The sequence below is a fragment of the Cydia splendana genome, chromosome 8 (genome assembly GCF_910591565.1).
Source record: "Cydia splendana chromosome 8, ilCydSple1.2, whole genome shotgun sequence".
NCBI lineage: Eukaryota > Metazoa > Arthropoda > Insecta > Lepidoptera > Tortricidae > Cydia > Cydia splendana.
Window position 1 is genome coordinate 12,469,174 of NC_085967.1, and position 23,762 is coordinate 12,492,935.

General features: G+C 37.1%; 1 protein-coding gene across 1 annotated transcript in view; it reads left to right on the plus strand.

The window, feature by feature from the left end:
* Positions 1-1,153: 1,153 nt before the first annotated feature.
* Positions 1,154-23,762, plus strand: part of LOC134793130 (ecdysone-inducible protein E75) — a 136,211-nt gene continuing 113,602 nt past the window's right edge. Inside the window, exon 1 of the mRNA XM_063764689.1 lies at positions 1,154-1,424. Within this exon, the coding sequence (XP_063620759.1) occupies positions 1,169-1,424 (256 nt within the window). The 5' untranslated portion in view covers positions 1,154-1,168. The remainder of the gene's footprint in view (positions 1,425-23,762) is intronic.

The window sequence follows — 23,762 nt, forward strand, 5'->3', positions numbered from 1 at the left end:
GAAAAAAGACAAACCAAGGGTTTACCTATGGCCTATGATTAATGTTCAAATAGAAAATGAGGAATACAATTGTAGGTACGGAGAAGCGGTCGTCCACAATCCTCTTAATTCTTACCAGAAGTCATCCGCGTCCAAATCGGTCTTTTGGAGTGACGCGCAATTTGTGCACATCTTGGTGTGAGAGTCTTTTGGAGTGGACTGTAGCCAGCTATTTCTATGCCTTGGAACAACACCTCCTGAAGTTACTCAGATGTACCTGACACAGTGCACATGAAAAACATATAGCGTAAAGGAACTATAAGAATAAGAACATTTACGCAGCATTTAATGGTCTTCAATTACATATTATAAACTAATATATGTAATTGCGCGGAATTTTAGGTACCTATACTTAAGTGAATTTTTATTTCTTAGTTTTGAAGTATATTTTATAATTTGGAAACGAAGGCATTTTTAAATAAAATAAAATAATAGTTTTTTTATTTAGGTAGATAATAGTGTATTTTTAACAAGCTATACAATTTATGTTTTATAATTAGTTACTTAGGTAAGAGTATTGTGACTGGGGATAATTTTTTCTTAAAAAATAATTTAATGAGTTTTGTATCTCTGATAGGGAAATAAATATAAAGAGATATTAAAGAGGACTTTTTTCAGTACTTGATATTATAATTTAAAAATTTTAGATCTAAAATTTAGTAAGGTGTAATAACCGCAGGTCGAGAGTGCAGTGCACCCCAGCAAAGGTCAGAGTTAAGGTTAAAGTTGATGTCGGATGGGCGTTGCATCGGCGTCAGCGACGCTGGGCGGGCGGTGCAGGACACCTGAGGGTGAGATGAGGGCGGGCGGGCGCGGCGCGCGGGCGGCGGGGGCGCACGCTGCAGATTCACTTTCGTCCGGCCGCGACCGCCTGCCAGTGAGAGAAAGTTGCCCGCGGCGAGCGGACGAGTCTCGCGTTCGCGGCGCTCGCTGCATCGCACGCACGATACGAGTACGCGCCCGGCGCCGGCTTGCAACATTCCCGCCCTTGCATTTGATGCTAAATAAATTAAAAAAATGTCTTCAGGACTTTTTGTGCGCATGAATTGTTGATGAAGAATGTGTAGATACTTTTTATGACTGTTTAAAAGTTTTAAGATAGAGACTTACTAGTATTAATTAAGGAACAATGCAGTGTTATCCGAAGATGTCGCCGAAGCGCGAGCCTATGGACAATGGTTACGAGCCGGAGATGCTGCCCGGCGTGAGAAGGTTGGAGCTGCCGGCACCTCCTGGGAAGGAGTTCCGCGCGCCGGTGCTGATGCCAGCGCCCACGCACTCGGTGATCCAGTGCATGCGCCCGCCGCCGCCGCCGCCCCCGCCGCAGCCGAGGCTCCACAAGCCGCCGTCCTTCGAGGAACCTTCCAGCTCCATTCCCGATCTAGGTAAGTAGAGATCTACTACGATGTATCGCAATAAGGAAGTCACGTTGGACCTAGGTCAATAGGCACATGGTCGCAGACCAGTGGCAGACGTGTTACGCGCATTAACTGTCACTCATACTTGACACTATCACTCATAGATATAAGAAGTTATAAGTACCTTCTACGATCTGAGCTATCACTATACTCACTAGTTTGTAGAGGTGGTCGAGGGTCGAGGTTATAAAAAATTCACCCTTACTGATTTTGGAGATGCTATTAATATGAGTGGGTAGTTAAAATTATTTCAATAAAATAGAAGTTATTACATCAATGTCTAAGGGTAGATTCTTCATTATAAGAAATATTGCTTTGACTTTTACAAAATAATTAATTTGAGGCGTGTGATCTAATTCTAAATCATCAATCCAATCCAATTTTGTTTTTGATGACCCAGGGGGAATTTAGCCAAGCTACTAGGCCAAGGGCCCGTGACCTAGAGATGATGTCTGTGCTGTGATGAATCACATGCACAAAAGCCAGATTTGAAAAAAAAAACCTGATAAATTAATTAAAATTTATTTCATAATTAAAATAATACATAAACTAAACATAAAACTAATTAAAAACTAAACTTAAATATAAATATAAACTAAATAAGTATAAAAAATAAAAAATTGCCTACTGAAGCCCGTCCCGGGCTGCCCCCGACGCAAAGGTGCCCATCACGCTCGCTGCGTTGCCGCGTTGGACTGCGATGGACAGCCTTTGCAACCTGATAAATTGGTTTAATTTTCTTAAAATAATTTTTCATAGAAGATACTATTTGGTTGACTAAGTAGAAAAAAAAAATTAGTCGTTTCGGTTACATTAACCGAACCTATTTCCAAGGTCGATTTTTACGCGCATCTTTGTGTGGTCTTTGATATATGAGGTCAATTGAGGTCCCATTGGCAATTCCACCCATTTTATTAGTCAGCGGAACAGCGCGCGAAATTAGGTTCATGGATATGGGCCATACTTGATCCTTTTGTTATTGCGCGTTTTATAGTCTCAAAATTGAAAAAAAACAATTAGGATCCACCAAGTAAGTATCAATTCGTCCAACCAATAAAAAAAACAAATATTGCCTTAACAATGTTAATGGTTTATAGTGAATTAAATCATAAATAGAGCACGTCAAGATCTAACCGCCAGGTAGGTAGGATCGTCTAACACGTAGAGAATCTACGATCCTACCTATTTCAGGACTTCCCGCCGAGCGCAGAGGCTTCTCTTGAAGACTAGGTCACCGTTTCAGGGTCACTATCATACGCACATAATAGGAATAATTTTACTCTGCCTTGACTGAGGATTTATACTTCCTGCTTCGGAAAATTGTAACAACGCGTCAACAGCTAACAGTGATTTCCGGGTGATGACGCGTTACGAAGGTCGTATTTATCAAACCACATAGTATTGTTGCAATGCATCGGCAATATGGCATAGAAATATTGCAGTTATGAGCACTGAGGCATATATTAATTAAATTAGTCATTGGCGGTTCATGACATGTACGTATTTTTTTATCTGTCAGATGATAAAATGCAGAAATCTTAATAGTTTAACAGCAGACCACGCCATTTCATGAAATAGAGCAGATTTGAACGAACGCGTGAATATAAATCTTAATCTAAGACAAAACGTCTTGATTGATAGAGTAACAGGCCTATTTGGATTTCGAGATAATTACAAGATCTTGAGACGATTTAGAGATCAACTAGATCTACATTAGATATCGACTAGATGTGACTTGGATATCTAAGTCATAACTTGTCGAAATCGTTCAAGAGGACCTCCAGAATCGCGGAAACGTCAAATTTGACATATCTATCTTACAAATATCTTTAAATTATCCGTATCGTAACTTGTTGAAGTCTAGTAGAAATCTAATTCATTTTCCGAATCGAGCCGTTAGACCGAGAAAAGTCTGCAGCGATTTTGATAGCCCACGCAGTGCAAGTGTCATTTCAAACGTCAAACTTCTATGAAATTATGACGTGACTCTAATCTCGAGAAGCACGCGAATGCTTTCATAACACATTATAACACACGTGACCTACCTGTTGAAAATAATCCTGTTAACTTTATTTTCGCGGACGGCAAGATTAGATAAATATCGCAAGGTTACAGCGACGTGTGGTGATGACGCGTCGGTGTCATTGAGGTCAATGTGACATTGGGCAAAATAATAATCGGTGCTTATCTGACAATGTCAGCGGCGCGGGCGCAACGCAGGTGCGCGACCCCTGCACCCTGCTTGTTTGCGAGCCCTGCATATCACCGTATCATTGTTTTGACACTAAGTTGTCCGCTTAGTCACGTGCCGCGGTTATTTTGATTGAGTACCATCAACCATAATTATGGATCAAAATGACCGACCTGCATCGTACCGCTAGCATATCGTGTTTCTGTACATATTCGTCTAGCTCTTATGCGTTCTGGCTAATAAATAAGTGACAATTAAATGCTTTATAACATTACCCTTATAACACAAATAGCTTTAAAAAATTTAAATGATTTTGACAGGAAATTTACAAATGCAGAGTTTAAAGTACCTAAGTCCTGTATGAATATTTTTGTGATACAGCATTTAGCTTATAGGGCCAGAAAAGTAGAGCCTAAACCCATAAACCAAATTATGAAATGAATTGATTATGCATTCTATTAGTAGGTAAACTTTTGTTAAATCTACTTACATTTTCTGCCATTTCTACTTACACTTACCAAATTACCAATTTAGCATAAAATACGTAATTTTGCTATACCATTGTTATGTTCCGAGTGGAGTAGTTACCTAGTAACGATTTACTAGAATGAGTACGCAGAATCACGGTAGGTATAAATGTTTTTTTTATTAATAAAATATCGTGTTTCCTTACTAAGGCCACATAAGCACGTAATTAAAATTTGCAACCTAATTTTACCTTGATGTTCGGAATGTGATACAGATTAACCAGATAAGGTTTTATTGATTCTAGCCGTTCTGGCGTGGCCATGGACTCGCTATTTGCCAAAATTGCGTTTCCAAACTTATACACATCCTTATCAGAGTAATTTCGCTTAATACAAGGACAAGGACACGAATATATATACTTTTCAACATAGTTCTCTATAGTAAATATTATGTCTATGTTTATGTGTTATCATTATCAACGCAACCTTCAGTAAGAGCAAATTACTTCCTACTGATACGCGATACGTGATTATGTTTCAAGCTAACTGACTATTTACTTACGTATATAATCGCTTTTGCTCTTCCTGATAGCTAGGTATTTATAATAATAGCTAATATTAGATAAATGCAGATAACCTATTAATTTACCTATATTTGGCATATTATCTTCAACTTCATGTTAGAGTTTGTGCAGGTATTTTGTCTCAGTAGGAAGAATCCGTTTTAGTAAAAGGGGTTTAAAAAAAAAAGTCTAACGTAATTAGTAGCTCATGGGAACTTACTCTCATTAAACAACTCAAACCATGGAAATCCCTGAAAAACTTATAACAAATAGTGACATTTTATGTGTTAGTTGGGTAGCCACCAGCAACTGATTTTCACCTACATACCAAACGTTCTAATTATTTCATTATACAGAGTGTTTGGTACCTACATCGTTTGCCAAATTAAAACGGCAGATAGGTTGAGTCATTTGCTATCTACTCATGCCTAGAAAATAAAAATTGGCCATGATTTTTTTTCTACTGCGCAAGTAAAAATTTTTAATTTACGTAAAACTGGCATAGAGCTGAAAAAATATTGTGCGCAAAATTAAAAATTTCTAGGCCTGGGAAGATAGCAAATGACTCAACCTATCTGCCGTTTTAATTTGGCAAACGATGTACCAAACACCCTGTATAATGTTGACTCGGAAAACAATGTTAAGATGGCTCTATCGAGGTGCGAATAAACTAGTCAAGCCAGTACTAGTACACATAATGGACGATTGAGTACAGGGAAGTGCTCGTAGCAACCTTGGCGGAGGTCACGGCGCGTCACTCGCGACACATACATTGTTTCATAACATACCTAATCTATAGTTCGTTTTTTTTAGCATTAGAAAGAACTTGAAAGAAGGTAAGCGATCTTGACATGTCTTTTAATTCAAAAACGGTTTTAAAAAATCAATAACTATTACTTATGAAAGCAGAAGAATATAAATGATCGTATTAGATTCATAATTGTTACATATTTGTTGTAACTTATTTTTAAAATGGGTTTTTCAATTAAAAGACACATCAAGATTGTTTACCTTATTTCTAATGCTAACAAAAACGAACTATACTTATAACTATCGATGTGGATGAAATTAAGTGTTTCCCAGAAAGCGACATTTTTTCAACTTGTTTTGTCCCTAAAAGGTTTTTAACCGTTGGTATGGAAACAAGTGAAATTCGGAAAGGTCTATCCATCGCCTCCTCCCCCCTTGCCCGCTCACCCCCTCGTAACCCACGGGGGTCAGGGCCGATCGTTGTATATTTTTGGAACACGTGTCTGATCTGACGCTCTCAATTATGTTAAATTAAAATTAATACTTAGTAGGGTTTGTGGATAAATTCAGCATTCGGACGTCAAATATATGATTTATTGGGTGTCCTTCTAATAGGTATAATAACACAATAATCCCAAATAAAATAGGAGCAGGAGACATATTGAACTAATTTTCTTTTGACATTTTCAATGCTTTTTATAGCGTAAAATATATAAAGCCAAATTAGCTACTTCAAAACGAAATAATTGCATGTAAGTAGGTACCTATGCCCGGAAAAGTAATGCAAGCAGATTCACACTGATCAAGACTAATAGAAATAAAAACGTGGAGGCGTATTTCAATAAGTATGTTGTTTTTTTGATATTGATTTGACATCAGTGCATCTCGCTCGCATATAAATTGATGCGAGCAAGGTTCACTATGAATAACATCAAATCAAGATCATATTTTTTTAATGTGAATACGCCCGTGCCTTCTGTGATTTATATCACTCCATCGGCTCACCATGAGATTTGCGCAGTAAACGTGAAGTACATACGGATGAAACTCAATGGCGATAGGTATTTATATAGAAAACAACTAGGTATGTAGGTATTTACCTACTTCTTTTCAACGTGGAAAACGTAATGATTCGTAGCGAAGGTCGTTGATAAGAAATCCGCAATGTAACATTGCTTTATGCTATTGCTTTTACGCAATAAAATCATAACAAAGGCAAAAAATATGTAGCCTTACACAGATGAGAATTGAAAAGACTTCAGCGACAGCAAAAAAACATTGTTTAGAATGAATGAATGAAATTTTTTATTTCAGGCAACTAGTGGACCATACATAAATACCTTAAAAGTCTTAAAACTAGCAAATTTAGGTATAATTCAGGTACCTACTTAATTATCTCGTTTATAAGTTAGAAACTATTGATTGTTTAATACTTATTTTTTATTATTTAAAATTTTAGTGTTAATTTCGCTAATCTATGAGTCGTTGTCGACGATTAAGAACCATACTTCGATTTAATTTAAAGTTATTTTTGGAATGGACTGGCGTTATGCTTACCGACCGGACTTGCACGCTTGGTTATATAAAAGTTACTGTTTATTGACGAATACATTTAAACTGAGTTAATTCCCATATTTACTTACTAGATTAATTTAATTACATACTTAGAAGTTATTTATACATAACATAAATATTAATATAGGTATGTTTTTGCTAAAAATGACGACTAAAACATGAACCAGGCATAATTAAGAAAATCCCGAGAAAAAAAGCAAACGAATTTTCTTCGTTGTATATATACAAAAAATGTCTTTCCTTCAGACAACAATTGTATTTAGACAAGAAATGTACTTACGTAACGTAGTTTAATTATAGTCGAATTTACATAGTTGTTATTGATTTTGATTATTTTTAAGTTTCTATTGGTTTTTCTGATATAGTAATAATATGATAAGAAATCAGAAGTAATTATATATACATACAACTAAGGCAACTAAGTTCAATAAAAATATTGTCTTTACATCCCGTAACACGTTCACAGCCAATTTAGCGTTACGCATGTAGCCGATCCCAGCGTTTTCCCGCTTTGCAGAGCAAAGCGACTACGCACAGAGAACCTGCCGAGCGGGTTCCCGGGATTCAATGTGTTAACTATGGCCATATTCACATAAAATATACTAAATCTCTTCACTGTATGACCTAGGTATGTCATAAAGATATTTGAATGATTACTACACCAATTATGCAGCGTATAACAACAACGCTATTCCAGGAAAGCACTCAGAGCGCACTGCTACAGCATTTCCGCTGTAAGCCTAATTCCATATCGGAAGCAATCACGGCGGAGATGTGTCCATGACCCACCGTCACAGCGCAGAGCTCGCGTTGCCATGGTCACGGGCGATCGATGGCTCCCGGGTGCATTCGGGACCTTGAGCCTGAGCCCCAGCCTTGAACGCGAGCAGGTTGAAGGCTAGGACCTTTATGGTTAGAGGTCTAGCCCGGGCAGCGTCTGCTCTAACATACAGCCAAGTAGGATTATTTATTGCTAGCGGAAAATTTGCGTCGAACGTTTCAGAGTATTAGCAGTACATTCACACATCAGGTGTGTTTGTCTACCATTTTGTATACGATGACGGTTAGTATATTTACTAAGCTTTACAACTCCAGGGGAGACTCCGGCGCGTTGCCAATCATATAAAACCCTGTACCTACATTCTTATCTTGAAAAACCTTCACCCAAAATACATAAAAACCTACATTATTATAAGTCTTTTTTAAAGTAACAAATTCGGGCTTCGAATAAGAAAAAGTGTGAGAATTCTCCCAGTCAAAAATTTTTACGCTGCACGTATTTCATGTGTGATATTTATTACTTAATTAATACACATTGCAATTGAAATATTTATTTAGCCAAAATACATACATATAGTTGGAATTTTTGTTAAGGTGTCCGAATGTTGCTTAAGCCTTCTTTCTGCAATTCAGACAATTAAAAAAAACGAAAAATACAAACCCAAGTTTTGCGAACATTTGGCACATGATATTGACATGGTAAGCTAACCATGGATCATCATAGTTTCATGGGGGTTATTCCCACTAGTTACCATCAAATTGTTACCAGGGGTAACTACTGGGATTTTTTCCCCACCTTTTACCACTGGTAACTACTGGAAAAAATAATTCCCAGTAGTTACCACTAACTCGGTTGGTGGTGGGAATTTTTATTCCCAGTAGTCACCACTAATGTAGTTAATGAGTGCATGTATGGTTTATAAAAGAGGTGCCCGTTTTTGATCTTTTATAAACCATACATGCACTCATTATTTTAATTTTAAGGTACTTTATTTACTTGATAAACTTGAAGATAATTATTTATTTAGATAGATTATTTATATTGTTTTATCTAATTTACGGTCAGACGTTCAAATCTTACTTCTAAGACATAAGTTCCATTACCTATATCGTTAGGATACCTACTACTACATATTTTAAACGTCACTCTAACGAGTACAAATTAAAACAGAATAGGACCATTGAAATTATGACTTCATTTGTTTTTTTCCATAAGCCACCACGCAATTTGGCAATGGCTGACAAGTTCTCATCATTGTTTATTCGATGCGTGTCAATGGCCGCGGGTGTAAAAAAGGCCCCTAAATATGGTGGCTGTCGGAGGGAGCTAGCCCACGCTTCAGCCTCGCACGTGAGCACCCATGACTCAGACCAAGAAACTTGTGATGCTAGGACATTTTTGACTAGTAAATCTACAACAAGCATATCTATCATCAAATTTCAGGAGGCTGATTCACTTTTTTTTTTAATTCCAGTTTTTGTTACGATACATACGACCACAATAGTCCTAAAGCTTGATCGACATTTTTGCTGGGTCGAGTAAGTTCGGGGGTAAGCGGTAGACTGCTCGAGGTAAACTTGCTTTGCAAGTAGGTACAACTTGAAGACTTAAAATTTAGGTTGGTAACTTAACCGACACAATAAACTTTGAGACTGTGAAACCTAAAGACTAGCTTTTGCCCGCGACTTCGTCTGCGTGGAATTAGTAATTTGGGTACCATAATTTTTAAACAAATCTGCTTTTTATTACACCCTTCTATTCACTCCCAAAATGGATGACTAATTAGTCAAAAACGCGAACTTTCTTTATTTGTAACGAAAGGTCTTTTGAGCCCTTTTTAATTTAAGATAATATTTTCTTTTATTTATTTATTTATGTATCTTAACTTCACTTCCACCTCCACTCCAACTTGGAGGTTCGAGAAGTTGAAGGAGTTGCAGAAGTTGGAGAAGTTGAAAAAGTTGGAGAAGTTGAAAAAATTGCAGAAGTTGAAGTTGGAGAAGTTAAAGTTGGAGAAGTTGAAAAAGTTGGAGAAGTTGAAAAAGTTGGAGATGTTGAAGTTGAAGGGGAGCGTTCAAGTATTACGTAACGAATTTGGGGGGGAGGGGAGTCTTGTAAAACGTTACGATGCGTTACAGGAGTGGGAGGGGGGGTTTGAACTACGCGTTACGTAACATTGTTTTTTAACCCTTCAGAACGGTCGCGTAGAGAGATTCTCTCACGCTTTTTTTAAAACGTGATTTTTCTCAAAATTTTAGACATTTCAAATGTTAATTAATAATATTAACGCGATTAAAACAATAAAAAAGGTATTTTAGTGACTTTCCGGTACTTTACGCCACATAATTGTGGCCTTTAGGTAAAAAAAATGGTCACTTGGTGGTTACGTAACGTTTTACTAGGGGGGGGGGGGGGGGTACAGAAAAACGTTACGGCGCGTTACATGGGGGGGAGGGGGGTCAAACATTACCAAAAATTGCGTTGTTACGTAATACTTGAACGCTCCCAAGAAGTTAAAGTTGGAGAAGTTAAAGTTAGAGAAGTTGAAGAAGTTGGATAAGTCGAAGTTGAAGAAGTAGGAGATGTTGAAGTTGAAGAAGTAGGAGAAGTTGAAGAAGTTGCAGAAGAAGAACTTGAAAGATGGAGAATTTGAAGTTGAAGAAGTTGGATAAATTAAAGAAGTTCAGGAAGATAAAGAAGTTGGAGATTTGAAGAAGTTGTAAGTTGGAGAAGTTAAAGAAGTTGAAGAAGGTGAATACGCTGGCGCAGTTGAAGAAGTTAAATAGGTTGGAGAAGTTTAAGTTGAAGAAGTTGCAGTTGACTAAGATGAAAAAGTTGCAAAAGTCGAAGAAGGTTAGGAAGATAAAGAAGTTGGACTAGTTGAAGTTGAGGAAGTTGAGGTTGAAGAAGTTGGAGAAGTTGAGGAAGTTGAAGTTGAAGAAGTTGGAGAAGTTAAAGTTGAAAAGGTTGGAGAAGTTGAAGTGGAAGAAGTAGGAGAAGTTGAAGTTAGAGAAGTAGAAGTGGAAGAAGTTGAAAAGGTTGGAGAAGATGAAGTTGAAGAAGTAGCAGCAGTTGAAGTTAGAGAAGTAGAAGGTGAAGTAGTTGTAGTTGAAAAGGTTGGAGAAGATGAAGTTGAAGAAGTAGGGGAAGTTAAAGTTGAAGAAGTAGGAGAAGTTGAAGTTTAAGATGTTGAAGTTGATGAAGTTGGAGAAGTTGAAGCTGAAGACGTTGAAAAGGTTGGAGAAGTTGAAGATGAAGAAGTAGGAGAAGTTGAAATTGATGAAGTTGGAGAACTTAAAGTTAGAGAAGTAGAAGTTGAAGAAGTTGGAGAAGTTAAAGTTGAAAAGGTTGGAGAAGGGTTATTCCACCGTTTCGGGTGTTACACTTGAACTTATAAAATAAGGTTTTATTCGATATTGTAACAGGAACTAGGAGGTTATAACTATTGATTCATCTACTACTTTGATAATATTTTCTTTTCCTGTACACACATAATAAAAAATCGCTTCAAATATCTCGGGCACATTGTTACTGACGATCTGAAGGACGATGCCGATATGGAAAGAGAGCGAAGAGCATTGTGCGTAAGGGCGAACATGCTGGCCCGCAGGTTTGCTAAGTGTTCAAATGCAGTGAAAATCACATTATTCAAGTCATACTGCTCGTCTTTTTACACTGGCAGCCTGTGGGTCCGATACACCCAAAAGTCGTACAATGCGATTAGGGTGCAGTACAACAATGCCTTTAGGATGCTGATTGGCCTGCCCAAATTCTGCAGCGCATCAACCATGTTCGCGGAGTCACGCACAGATGGATTTGCAGCCATTTTGCGCAAAAAAGCAGCGTCTCTGTTGAGCAGAACAAGGAACAGTCCAAACAGCATCCTAAAGATGATTGCTGATCATGTGTGTTGTCCTGTAATTAATGAAATCATTTTAAATGTAAAGTCAAATTTAGCTTTTAAGTACTAACATTATTTTTAAGTATGTACTTACTAACAAAAATAAGATCATTGTTATCTTTATGAAATAAATAAATTGATTGATTGATTGATAATTAAAGTATAAGAGCAATAACGAGAGAATCACAAAAAAGTAGCTGTTTCGGGCGTTACGGGAATTGGCCTATATATACATTCTGACCATCAGTACCAAAATGCATAATTTAGCGAATTTTGTCAAGTAACCTCCAGTTTTATTTATGTCAAGTAATAATAGTTAGTATAGTCTTCTGAAACACTGAAGTAACACCAGGCGGCTTAGCACGGTCGCGTTTTTATCCCTTGTCACCATGCCTGTCACGTTCTAACAAGTATGTAAGTGCGAAAGGGACGCGCATAGTGATAGTCGATAAAAATGGAACCGTGCTGAGCCCGCAGGGGTGCGAAACTCCTGACTTCGGCCAAACTCGGCTCCGCTCGGCTCAGCATTGCTCCGAGCAATTATTAGGGTTGGCACCACTTGACTTCCTTTTGCGTGCACGACCACAGATAAGATAATCACTTGAATTTTGACAACCCTAAATAGCCGAAAGGGATAGTGCCATATATTAGAAAGGGATAGTATGATTCGACCCTGAACCGCTGTCAAACTTCGGTTTTGTAGGAAGTTTCCTTTCTGTACGGTAGTACTATTATTTATTCTGTGGTAACACTTAATATCACTTTTCAATTAATTTTAATAAAATAAATTACCTGTTTCGGGTGTTACTCATGGTTCGTTTCGGGTGTTACGAGTAGAGATGCACCGGATATCCGGTTACTATCCGGTATCCGGCCTATCCGGCCCTCTTTTAACTATCCAGCCGGATACCAGATAGTGACCTACTATCCGGCCGGATACCGGATAGTAATTTTGCTTGATTTTGAAGTGAACAAATTGGATTTAAGAAACAGTGACGGTCATAATCGTACTCGTTTACTATTTTAAAACATTTTAAACATTCCGCTATTGCACGCGCACTCATTTTCGAACTTAGAAATGAGTCCACGCGAACTTTCACTACGAAACAGATCAAAGCCTGCACAATGCGCACCTGAAAAACCGAAATGTAGGTATAATTTCGCCGGCCGAATATTCGGCGGCCGGATACCGGATATCCGGCCGATGATCAGGCCGAATATCCGGTATCCGGTATCCGGCCAAACAACTATCCGTTGCATCTCTAGTTACGAGTACGAAATTAAGACAGATTTATACGAAATTATGGCTCAGTTTATTAAAATTATTGTCTTTTTAATAAATTCGATTAAAAACATTAGTAATAAATGCTGAATTAATATAAAATACATTAATCTTAACAATAAAAACTGTTTTTCGAAGATATCATAATTATTTTTCTTTCAATGCGGATATTTCCGAAAATATTCACTTAATCAAAGAATGGTTGATGGTGACACCTATTCATTTTAAAAGATCTATCCAACGACACCCCACATCACAGGATTAAAGTCGAAAAAAAATTAAAAATATTTTGTACAGGAGCTAACCTAAAAAAATTTTTTTTAGTATTTTTTGTGTTACTACTTTGTCGCCATTATTGATTTATGTATCCATGCCAAATTGCAGCTTTCTAGCACTAACCATCACGGATAAAAGGTAGGCGGACAATCAACACGTTTCGGGTGTTACACAACTTCAAACTTTAAAACATACGACTAAAGCAGACGCTAAAACAATAATTATTACTCATTTGCATAGGTTCACATCATAGCCTTTCTTTGGCAAAACATGTTTGACTATAGTTAATTACGGGAAAAGTTACACATACTTTTATCTCTTTTTCGTTTCGGGTGTTACTTTGAGACCACAGTCTAGAATACTCTTCTTAAAACCGATTATAATCCATGCTTTTCAATATTTTTAAAGACAAATTATAAAATTACGATATTTTACCTCAAATAACTGCGGGAAATTTGTAACAGTTTACAGTTACTTTCTTTTTAATTAGTCTTGCCAATATCGCTGTATAAAATTAGTTTTACACCTATAATTTAAACGTTGTGATCAAGTTAGATATGAGCGCCGCGCCGGCGCGCCGCCGCCGCCGACAAAATTTTCGCGCCGCCGCCGCCGACGCTGCGCTATCGGCGTGGCATCGGCGTGACCTTGTTAGATAGTACTCCTTTCAGAATCAGAAATATATATTTTATTTAGTTTAGATCTTTAACAGCGCCAGTCTGAATAGCTTATAGACATTCAAAAGGTATTGTAAGTTGTAACTTATTGTATAATAAATAACTAAATAAATAAATAAATAATTATAGGTCCATATAATTAAAAAATATTGATGGTAAATTCAAACTTTTCTGTTTGGTAACCGCGCTAGTACTGTTAGGGCAACGAAATGACTAATTTTGCCAGCTGGCTAGCTCATCCGTCATCATCTCGGCCATAAGACGTCCACTGCTGAACATAGGCCTCCCCCTTGGACCTCCATACGTACCGGTTGGAAGCGACCCGCATCCAGCGTCTTCCGGCGACATTAATACGGTCGTCTGTCCATCTTGTGGGTGGACGTCCTACGCTGCGCTTGCTAGTCCGTGGTCTCCACTCGAGCACTTTTCGACCCCATCGGCCATCTTCTCTGCGTGCTCATCCGTCATTCACCGCGAATTTAATCATTGCAAGCATGGATTGAATGTCTTTAAAAGGGGTTAATTTCAGATATTAAGTGTTTTCACGCCCAAAGGTCCGGCCGTTGGCTGCGCACGGAATCACGGAAGGGCCTCGGAAACGGAATCTGGTCTCATATAAGCTTGGCCATTGTTCAAATTTCAAGCTTTGCTTTCTCGCAGCCCAATCTTTGGCCTCGCATCGCTCGCATAGAAGTAAAACGCTATCTGAACCTCCAAGTTTTCGGCCCTGTTTGGAGCCTAACTTTCGGCCTCACTTTTAAAATAAATGCTTGGTCATTAGATCTTCTCCGATCTTAGCTTCACTGCAGCACGGCCTTTAACCTCGCACCAATGCACCTGCAGGAAAGCTCCAGGTCTTTAACACTATGGCCTCGGTCTTTATCGGCCTTCGGACTTGCTTACACTGGACCTATAGTTCAATTCCAAGCTCTGCTCTCTTGCAGCTTGGCCTTCGGCCTCGCACAGAGGCGCGCCGTAATCGGCGCTCCGGGCATTCGGCCGTCAGCCAAGCTCACACTTGGCATTACCTGCAGCTTCTGGCCTCGCATGGGAAGGCGTCGGAAACAGGTCTTTGGTGTTAGGTGGAGCTCGGCCCTGGACCTCACTTTTTGACATAAATCTGTTTTTTGGGTCGTAATTGGTTAATGACGGAGCTTGATTTTCCTCACTTCGTCTCTTTGGACTGTCGACCAGACGTTTCCCTGATACAGTCAATCCGCTACTTTTTACTAAGCACAAAAGATAAGGGCCTCGCAAAGATCTTCCGGCCAGGGCCTCGCCAAGATTAAGACCGCCTCTGATGCCGCGCGATACTGTTCATACTTTATAAAACTTTTTTCGTGCCTTTATTGAATAAATTTTGCTTGAAATTGAAAAATGCACTTATTTTATAACTTCCTTACAGCAAAAACATGTTAACGGGTAAAATTTTGGTTTGAATTCGTTTTTCATTAATTTGATTTGGTGTTTCAAGGCCACGCCGCCGATTCGCCGCCGCCGCCGACCGATTTTGACCGGCGCGCCGCCGCCGGCTAAATGCCTATCGGCGCTCATATCTAGATCAAGTACATAAAAAACATGTAAAAATTGTTTTTTTTCGGTTTTTTTTTCTGACATGAAGGTTTGGTATGTTTTCTATGGAAATAGGTTAGTGTTGACTTCTTAAACTAATTTTTATTTTTGAACCCTTGGTAGCGTTTATTATGGAATGACCCAGAAGTTGAAGTTGAAGAAGTAGGAGAAGTTGAAGTTAGAGAAGTAGAAGTTGAAGAAGTTGAAAAGGTTGGAGAAGATGAAGTTGAAGAAGTAGGAGCAGTTGAAGTTAGAGAAGTAGAAGGTGAAGAAGTTGTAGTTGAAGAAGTTGAAAAGGTTGGAGAAGATGAAGTTGAAGAAGTAGGGGAAGTTAAAGTTGAAGAAGTAGGAGAAGTTGAAGTTTAAGAAGTTGAAGTTGATGAAGTTGAAGCTGAAGACGTTGAAAAGGTTGGAGAAGTTGAAGTTGAAGAAGTAGGAGAAGTTGAAGTTGATGAAGTTGGAGAACTTGAAGTTAGAGAAGTAGAAGTTGAAGAAGTTGAAAAGGTTGGAGAAGATGAAGTTGAAGAAGTAGGGGAAGTTGAAGTTGAAGAAGAAGTTGAAGTTGAAGAAGTAGGAGAATTTGAAGTTGATGAAGTTGGAGAAGTTGAAGTTGAAGACGTTGAACCTTAACTTAATTGACTGGTAGAGAATGCCTTTAGGCATTAAGTCCGTCTTTATATTCTGGAACATTCAAAGCCGTCTCGTCTCGGGTCTCGGTGGCTAGACATTTCTAGAACAGTCCAGACCATTCGAGAGATCATTCATCATCACACAGATCATTGTGGAACATTCCAGAACATTTTCGAATGTCGTGGAATATTCTGGAACATTCGAAGCTGTCTCGGGTATAGGAGACATTTGTAGAACAGTCCAGACCATTCGAGAGTATTCGAGAGCATTCCACAGCATTTCAGAACATTCTGGAATGTTGTCGAATATTCGAGAACATTCTAGATCATTGTGGAACATACCAGAACACTTTCGAATGTTGTGAAATATTCTAGAACATTCGAAGCTGTCTCGGTTATAGGAGACATTTCTAGAATAGTCCAGACCATTCGAGAATATTCGAGAACATTCCAGAATCTTACTTTCGAATGTTCTAGAATATTCAGGAACATACGAAACTTCTCTTGTCTTCTCTTCTCTTCTACCCCCTTACGGGGTGATAAATCCTTCCCCGGGACTCAAACTATCTGTATACCAAATTTCAACCAAATCGGTTCAGCGGTTATTGATTCCCCATACAAACTTCCACCGCCTTTTTCACCCCCTTAAAGAGGGATTTCTGGGATAAAATCTACCCTATGTCCTTCCCCGGGACTCGAACTATCTCTATACCAAAGTTCATCAAAATCGGTTCAGCGGTTTGAGCGTGAAGAGGTAACAGACAGACAGATAGACACACAGACAGACATACTTTCGCATTTATAATATTTTTAGTATGGATATAAGTTTTTAACCCCACATTTTAATTTTTGGGGGTTATACCTCGATAAAAATAAAGGTTTCGACATGCCGTGTTTCAGCCAGCACGGGTTTTAGAAGTCTTAGTCACGAGTACAAGTGACAAAGATTTTAGTCTGTTAAGAATTGGGGTATCAACTTACGATGTACGTAACGTTCGTGGCTGGTAACATATAATTTATAGGTAACATATAAATAAGCTAGATCATGCCTACAATAATGCTATATCCGAGACATACATGTACATTGTACAAGATTCTTTACGCGAACCGAATTATTTAAGATTCATATTATTTTATATTGTAGAAACCAATAGAGGGATAACAAACTATAAAAACCATTTTTATTCATTCAACTGATCTTCTATAAGTCTGCCTGCACAGAGTAGGTACAAAAATCATATTTCAGTGCAGACGAGACTTAACTTGGTGAGGAAACAGGGATAATAATGTTCAAAAGGAATTCTGATGGCAATTGAGACAAATCGGCATGAGAGAAACCTATAAAGCATAGAAATGTTTTCATTTACTTTTGTGTCGTGATTTTACAATTTTAAATGGTTAATTTACTTAAGCATTTATTAATTGTTGTTACATTCTTACTTAAAAATTACCTATGTTACAAAACAGTAAAAGTTCCCAAATTATTATCTACTTTCGTAATGTGTTAATGTGATATGGATGTTCACATGTTTAGGCTTGTACACGTGTGATGTGCATTCGTACATATTTAATATTTATTTTAAATGCGATACAGCGAGGAAATGCCGCCAGCATCCTTGGTACAATGCCTCAAGGGCCTATTTTAGATTTAAGCTAGTTATTAATTTCGTTTAGTAGTACCACTGTATATATATTGTATGTAAATAAAAGTATGTATTTTAAATAAAATAAATTCATAACCATAATTGTTATAACTTATAAGATAGCATACATTCATTAACGTGATTTGTCTTGTGAAATATAGATTTATACTGCTTACCTACATTTGCTAAATATCTTACCGAATGATTTATGTAAAATTAAGTATGTAAAATTATATTACCTACTAAGATATAAAATAAACTTGAGCGCTTACTTATTTTATACAGTAGGTAAGTATGAATGTACTTAATTCTTGTTACTAGCGATCTCACTGTGTCAGATGTATAATTGACAACCGGCTAAGTGCCTGCATAGAGTGTGTAAATCAAACAATGTTAAAGCGAAACCGCATTGCAAAAAGAGCATGTGTTCACTTAATTGTGTCTTGACTCTAGAGCTTCACGCTTCCATGATATCTGATTTACATTGTCCGACCTTGACCGAAGAACCTTTAGACGTCAGCGACTCTGGCAAGGAATTAAATCACGTAGCCACCAAAACTTAGGCCGAGTTGACGGCACTCGTTTTATTATGCACGCGGCCATAAAGAGAGAGATTTGCAAACAATGCACGCTCAACCAAGTCCTTTTCACAGTGCGATAGTTCTAGGACCAGTAAAGGGTTGTGTGCTAAACGAACCTTCGTCACCAGGAGTGCAGAGCGCGCGAGGTAGTCGTCGTTAAGACGCCCTTGTCGCGTCACGACGTTGCAGCGCGGTCGGGTCAATGCACAGAATACCAACCCACACAGACATAATGTGGGAATGCAACGCTCATTTTATTGACTTAGTTTAGTTTTCTTGTAATAGAAAAATAAAATAAGCATCGCTGTTGTAGTTAATGAACAAACACACAACACACACTGAATTACCTACGTATTTAGGTTTTTGAATTAATTTAATCACTAAGTATACTTATTAACATTTTTTTACCTCACCGTTATACACGTGTGCCAAAACTGCTTTTGCTTGGTTGCGCGTTTTTACAATATACTTAATTAAACTATAACTCAACGCAAAAGAACAACTCCACAAATTTAGTATGATAAGCATTTTGTTAGTTGTTAGGACACTTTTTATTTTAAAACCAACTGACATGACTTTCCAAACATCAAGGTCTTGCAAACGGCAGGTCGTCGTCCTAAGAGGTCAAATGAAAGAGAAACATTTAATAATTTCACAGGATACCAGCCCGCTTCGATGTACATATTTACATGTACCTTGAGGGGCCCAAAAATATGCACTTTACTGGCGTGTTTTGTTTTCGTTTGTTTAATTTCGGAGGACATGTCCCAAAGTAGATAAACAGAAACTTCGTAGAAAGAAATCTTCAAACCTCATTTTTATCGAACCGGCGATCGGCGATTTGGCTAACTAGAAGGTAGTTTTCTAGAAACATTCTAGACTAGTATTTTTTATACATTTTTTTATGTTTGACGATCTTTTTGTAAAATTCTTAGTATTAAATTTGATTTTATAATAATCCAATATTACTATGGAATAATATTAACATCAATAAATTGCTCCGATAATTAGCTTAAGATAATATATGTATATGTAATAACCACTAACCATTCATAAGTGCTTGTTGCTAGGCCTACATGAATATAGTATATTTGAACTTGAACTTTGAACTAAATAAAAACAACCAAAAGTTACTTTTTATCTACATCATGCAATTTAATTGATAAAATTAAAATCTGTTCTTCGAAACTGTTAGTTTAAAATAAACCAACATTTTTGTTATTTGTTTATTTATTATTTTGAATATTTTGATTAGGCAGTAGGTAAATTTCAATAGAATATAATTTAACAGTTCCCTGTAAAATGTGCATGTTATAAACAAAAAATTAAATTTATTGTATAAAGTACTATCACTACTTAAAAAACACAAGGAAATAAGAATACAATAGTTATTTACGATACAAGTGCGAAAAATAGGAAATTCGCAACGAGTGGCGAATTTTAACACACGACCAAAGGAAGTGTTTTAAATATGGGACGGACCTACGATATCAAAGATATCCTTGACAGAGGACTATCAATACACAACGCCACTGTTCACCACTAAAAAGCTAAATCAAACAGCAGCTCAGACACATTCAACCAATGGAATATGCGTAACCACAAACACGTGCAATTTCAACGTCAGAAACGCATTAGCAACATGCACAGAATGCAGCCATCCCTCTTACACTCACTATTCACAGATATGTCTCTCGAAGTGCATGTGCTTGCAGCGCGTCAATTTCTTGGCACATTCAATCTCTTCGACGGTTCAGTCGCCCTGGTAGTTCTAAAGTGAAACTAACAGTTCATGATTACTGTTTGATCAAACACGTCACTCAACTGCAAGTTTCCCTGAGCTATTTTTTTATAACTTTTATTACGCCACAGGTACCCATTATGTTGTATGTAGTAATCAAATAGATTGACTTTCAATTATTTAAGTGATATACTTATTAAACTTTTTATATACCACTTCTTATTCAAATTAGAAAACTTGAAATAGTGATTTGTTTTACAAGGGGACAAAGTTGTCTTTTAACCGATATAATATTTATTGATAATATTGATATTCGGGCAAGCGAAAGATTCCAAAATTGACCCACTAGCGTAGCGAAAAGTGGAATCTTGAGAGTTGCGAGAACAAAATTTTGCCTCCGAGTGAAACAAAAAAATTTTTACCACATCAGCTGGTAATGGCTCTCTTGATTGTCCAAAAATTTATAAGAAAGTTGCATTTTATCCACATGTGTGGCAAAGTAATCAAATGCAAATTTTGAGTAGTTTCCTTATGTAAGCTGGTAATTGACTTTGAAATTATGATTTTGAATGATAAATATTTAATAACATTAATTTCGAACAGATTTCGTTTGATTTTGTTTGATATTTTATAGTTAGAATTCCTTGCGTTGGTGTGGTGAAAATTTTTGTGTTTCACTTGGGGGCAAAATTTGTTTAACCCTCGTGTGTTGAAACCCTCTCGCTATGCTCAAAATTCCACTTTTAGAACCAATTCAATTTTGGAATATTTCGCTTGCTCGGGTATCAATATTAGCACGAGAGGTTAAACAACAACTTTGCCCCCTTGTAAAACGAATAACTATTTCAGCGTTATGTACCTACAGTCACGAGCTTTAATTTGGGGACCCATTTCCATTAAATGTTGTTAGAACATTCGTAATGCAATAAGGTTGAAATTTCAGTTCGATGGTGTTGAAATGTCAAAAGACATTTACAAGTCATAGCGAATCGACCCTTGAAATAATAACCTCTTTTCAAAAAGTTATCAGTTATCACTCCGGTTTTATAATCTGTTTAAAGTGACATTTTCAAAAATATTATTTCACAAATTGACGTAATTGAGTGCATGGTTGCCCCTAGAAACGTAAACGTAAGTAAATGTAAACATTATGTCAATGAATTATGACACTGCGTTAAAATATTAGCTCTAAATAGCGTCAGTTTGCTACACGATATTCAACCTTAGGTGGGTCCCAAATTAAAGCTCGTGACTGTACTTACAGTTATTTTTTTATTATAGGTACAAAGTGATTAAAGTTAATACATAATCCGTAATTATATTTTTGAAGCGAAAACTTATTTACGCTGTGCACTTTTTCTGATGGAGAAAAAAAGTTAAACTCGCGACAGCGTAAGACGTAAGACGCTTCGTAAGACGGACACGTGACCTGATCGAAAAACTGTTACAATGTCATTGAGTTTTCACTTCTGCCGGCACTCCCGGAGTGCAACCCGTTTTTTTTATTTGTGTAGTATATTGCACTAAGTAGCTATGCTGTTTATTGTATATGTCACCGTAAAATTGTAAACACTCGTCAGTTTATAATATCGCTAGTTAAATTATAAACTGACGGTAGGGAGATTACAATCTAACATGAGGGCTTACCGCGAACCACTTTCGACGTGTTGCCTCCCTGTCACACTTACGTACGAATTTACAAATGCGACAGAGAGGCAACACGTCGAACGTGGTTCGCGGTAGGCCCTCTAACCTAACCTACGTTAGATTATAAACTAACGGGTTCACAATCTTACGGTGTCATATATAAATGATACTTATATGAAGATAATGTTAGTACCTAAACATCGCTGACGTCGCGTATCGGGGTGGCTCCGTGCCACGCGCGCGGCGCTCGCTTGAAATGCAGTTCACTTCAGTGCAACTGAGTACTAGGGCAGCATAACACTTAAGAGCATTGTATGCACTTTTACTATACTACACATCTATAGTTAGGCATTGATATGCATTGATACATTCTGTTTGAGAAACAGCGATATGAATGCTGTATATTTATTATGATAAACAGACAGTCGTGCTTCAGATATATATATAGGACTAAGTAGTATCCTTTTTCTTTATTAAGTAGGTAATTTTTTTAAAGAAAACAATAAAAAGTACCTACTATTTTTATAATCACATGGATGATTTAAAGTTTTTAAAGCAAAACCAATGTTCTAACTCTCGATTTTCAAGCGACTTAAAAAAACCCTTCTAGAGTTTTTATTTTTTGCCTGTCTTTTTTATCAGACGTTAATTAAAATATTCTCAAAATTACTAATTTATTTTATTACAACTATAAATAAACAACCAATTAGAAATACAGCACAAAATATAAAATTAATTAATCAAACCCACTCATCCTATTACAATTCTACTACAATAAATAACACTGTAAGATAAAAAATCGTTTTCCAAGAAGTTTATATTTCAAGAATTCAAAAGTAAATTTACTTTTTACTTATTTAAATAAGAAGGTACTTACTTAAGTTGTGATACTGACCAATTTTCTTATGACTGATCATGCTGCCGTCTGATTAGTATAAAAAGTATATGTAGGTTATTTTTGGTAGCGCATAATTGTTATGAGAAAAGACTACTGCACCCGATTGTTAGCAGATACACTAACTGATCAATTTGATCGAGTCATAACATTCACTTATAAAAATATTTTTCTTTACAACCATTGATCCATATATCATAATGGTGATTGAGATGAGTTTCAATTAAGAAAGCGTGAGAGTTACACTGCCCCATTAAATAAACAACAGTATTGAAATGTGTAGTAGTAATCTTGTGTTAATGGTGATCATTTGTAAATTAAAAACATACCTACATTTTGTTGCATTGTAAAATCGAAGATAGATAAAGTTAAGTTTAAACCACTCAGATAAGTACTGTGTACAGATACCTATTAGAGCACGAATTTGAACCCCGGGTCGTATGGACGAGTGAAGAAAACTGGACTTATTGTAATGAGCCTCCCCTCTGAACCTCTAATCTAAACTGTTGCCTACGAATTTTTTTGGAATTAGATTGCCAAGCAGACGAGAGACGTGAGAACTCCGGCTCAATAAATCAGAAGCCGGGTAAAACGCAACGCAAACGATAAGGAACCGACAGAGAAAACGATTTAAAGAATGTTTTCGACATCAATGCACGTTAGTGACTTCCAAAAGTTTTTCATACATTATTTTTTCCTTTTTATTTTCTTTAACGCTTATGTTTGTTTAACATACTTACCAATTTATTTATTTTTTTCAAGTACTACCTCAGCATACTCATTTAACAGTATAACTACGTCTGTAACCCTTAAATTACTTTCATAATTTGCAATAGAACAAGCGCTCTCCCTTTTAGTTTCCACGCGAGGCGATTACGCGGCGGCGCAAGCGCGGTGATCTCAGATGTAATAGGCGTTGATTTCTAAGCGAAGGTGAGGTGCACGCGCATTGCGCGCAGTTCAAGTTTAGCTGCGCTTGCCAATGTAAAGTCTACTACACACTGCAACATTGTTTACCAGATAACTATTAATTAATTAGTTATAAGTTTATTTACTGCAATCAGTGTAGGATGTTCCTTCTGATATTCTTTAGGAATAACATGTACATAAATACCTACAGCTATAATTGTATAT